The sequence below is a fragment of the Condylura cristata genome, unplaced genomic scaffold (assembly GCF_000260355.1).
Source record: "Condylura cristata isolate star-nosed mole 26May11 unplaced genomic scaffold, ConCri1.0 scaffold00012, whole genome shotgun sequence".
In the NCBI taxonomy this organism is placed as follows: domain Eukaryota; kingdom Metazoa; phylum Chordata; class Mammalia; order Eulipotyphla; family Talpidae; genus Condylura; species Condylura cristata.
Window position 1 is genome coordinate 21,819,133 of NW_004567113.1, and position 3,055 is coordinate 21,822,187.

The 3,055-nt window shown below is 35.8% G+C and overlaps 1 protein-coding gene across 1 annotated transcript in view; it reads right to left on the reverse strand.

The window, feature by feature from the left end:
• Nucleotides 1-1,285: 1,285 nt before the first annotated feature.
• Nucleotides 1,286-3,055, reverse strand: part of ODAM (odontogenic, ameloblast asssociated) — a 7,378-nt gene continuing 5,608 nt past the window's right edge. The window contains exons 8-10 of the mRNA XM_004681238.1: nucleotides 2,418-2,489; nucleotides 1,837-1,995; nucleotides 1,286-1,315 (exon numbers count right to left, since the gene is read on the reverse strand). Of these exons, the coding sequence (XP_004681295.1) occupies nucleotides 1,286-1,315; nucleotides 1,837-1,995; nucleotides 2,418-2,489 (261 nt within the window). The remainder of the gene's footprint in view (nucleotides 1,316-1,836; nucleotides 1,996-2,417; nucleotides 2,490-3,055) is intronic.

Here is a 3,055-nt window from a genome sequence, read left to right on the forward strand (position 1 = left end):
TCTAATGGATGGTAGACATACTTTTCCAGAGTCCTCTGTTAATAATGCAATTATCCAGTTGATTCAGTGATAGTAGCTTTATCTTCACTTTTTTTTCTCTCACTTTACAGATTACATATGTTAGGGTATTTGAAAAGAAATATAGTTTTGTAAACATAGGATTTAAAAGTAATTGTATTATTCTCCTAAGACTTATTTAAAAGAGTTTATCTGTAAGTAAAAAGATATTCAGAAGAGCCAAGACATTTTTTAATATATATCTCAAAGAATTGATACTAACATTGAGGAAACAGGTAGCCTAAAATGATATCCAAGGCTCTGTCACATCTTTTCATCTGAAAAATAAGATAGAAAAATATTTTAACACCATTAGACTGTATTTTGTGTATAATTTACTATATGTTTTCTAATTGTGTCATAAAGAAATAGAAAACTACTGCTTCTATAATTGATGCTATATAGTCAGGGTCACGCTATATTGAAATTCATTTAATATTTCCAATTAAATTCTTTGAAATGAGTTATATCATACAAAATATAGGTTTTTAAAAAGAAGTGCTAATATTATTCACTTATGGTTATCTTTTATACTTATTTTTATCTGAAGAATGCTTTTATAAAAGGAGGAATCAGAGAGACTCATAGGCAGCAGGAAGGAGATTTCAAAAACCATTGCTTATTAGTGTTCCTTTCAGACCAAATTGTTTGTTTTTTAGTGTATATTTTTACTATGTGATAAGTTCTTAGCCTGCCTGCCTATCAGACACTCACTGGCCACACAGCCAGCCTAGCCCATTAGAACAAGGTTATATTTGGAGCAAAAGGTCATGTAATTTTAAACTTCCATGTGATTGTGTAAAAAAATCACTTTGAGACTTTATTGTATCACAAGCTAATACAGATGTATTGGCATTATTATAACATCTTGTTTGTGAAGTGACTTTGAAGTGATATACAAACTGCTTCTGTATATCATGTCTGTAGAACAACTTTTCTATGGAAATATAACATATTTACTGATTCTTGTTTTCACATTTTATATTGTTTAATTGCATAGATTGGCTTGGTTCTTTAACTTTTGATTTTTTTTAAATTGTAAAATTCTTAAGTATCATTAGTTTTATAGGGTTATATAAGCACTGACTTACTTTTTTGCTTTGGTTAGATTTCTTCATTTGTTTCCCTGACAGGGTTTTTTTCCCCCCTTCTTTTAAGATTTTTCATGGTGCTTCATGCATACCTCTTGATAAATACCTACCAAAAACTGAAAGACTAGGACAAAGTCTTATGGTTCCTTTAGGCTATCAGTCTTGGCCTAGTGAGAAAAGGACATTAATAAGAAACTGATTAAATGAAAATTAAATTACATTCTGTTTGGTTTTGATTATCAGTAAGCAATTTTTGGCTTTCCTATTCAGGTTAAGATTATATGTTCTATCATTAATAATCTTGTTTCTATGATTAAGTTCTATAAATTGACATTCTCTTTATACTTCTATATTTCTATTAGACAACACTATCTTTTTTTTTTTTGAACTATTTATTTATGCATACAGAACTGGGGTGTAGACCAGAGGTGCAGGGCTGGCGAGAGGACTCACCAGAGACAGAGTGGGAAGCAGAACAGGTGCCGGCTGATGAAGTACACTGCTGAGGGGAGCAGTGGGCAGGTCAGGAGAGATCTACTGCGCTATGTGGGTTACCTCCAGGGCAGGGATCGAACTCATGCTGAGTGGCTTTAGCTTCTTAGTGCTGTGCTTTAACCCACTGTGCCACCAGGGAGGGCCCTAGACAACGCTGTCTTACATATTGTAAAATGAGTTTTGATTACTCTACCTTTTCTTCCATGAGTTCTGGGGTAATAGTTGGGTCTAGAGCAGAAACAAATTTTGTTGTGGTTGGTTTCTCTGCAGCTGAAGGAATGAAAATTCCTGCACTGGCATGCTTAAAATGTGTCATTTTTTTCTGTAAATATGGTATCACTCCTCCTGCTGGCTATAGAGAAGGAAAAAGAAAAAGTGTTGCAAGTTCAAGCACAAGGTCAAAATTGGGAAGAATATAAACAGGATTGAGACACAAGGCAAGGTATTTAATCCAAAAGTAAATGCCTCTGTTTATTTTCTAGATGATAATCTATCCTTTAGGAAGACTGAATATATGCCAGCAAATGTGGATGTCTCGTGGTGTCTGCTTTTAAATAAATGTACCTAGGAGACCATCAGGTGTGTATTCTTTCAGTAAATATTTGATGAAGCAAGTGAGTTGAATTGTGACTGATAAAAGATTAGAGGAGGAAGAAGTAGTCATTGCTGATGGACTCATGATACAGTTTTTACTAAAATGACCAATAGTACTGGAATCTGTATGTGATCAGTGACTGACTTCCAGTCGCTAGCAAAATAGAGCAAGAATCTTACCATCCCAGCCATTTCAGGTGCCGTGCCTAAGGAGGGCTCAAAGCCTGCTTGCTGCTGTCCTCCTGAAATAACCTGAATGAGTGAAACATTTTAAAAAGGCCAAATTACTTATGAAATAGTTTGTTTTGCACTTATGGTACAAATACTTCCCAACTTCTTAAATCATTTCCTTAAAAACTATAATAAGAATGTAGTTTTGAAGAAAAAAAAAAAAGGAAAGTTGTTCTTGATGTCAGCAAACTGACCTAACACAATAGCTCTGCTTCAGTGCTGTCAGGAATTTGCCTGTGATTCTGTGCTCCTGTAGGGCATTAACTATCAAGCAGAACACCATCAAACAAGTGACCCCAAGACAAAACCAGAGGCTGGAGTCAGTGTACTCCATTTAAGAATGCCACTCTGTGTGTATGTGTCTGTGTGCACATGCACATGTTTGTGCGAGCGTGAGTTGGGTGTCTGTGAGCAGTGTATGAGTGTAGGAGAAAGTGTGTATGTGAGAGAGAGAGGATGCATGTGCCCCGTTGTGTATGGTTGGGGCATGTATGAACATGCATGTGTGAGTGTGCAGGGCAGGGTCTAGGCATGTGTGAACATGCATGTGTGAGTGTGCAGGGCAGGGTCTAGGCATGTGTGAACAT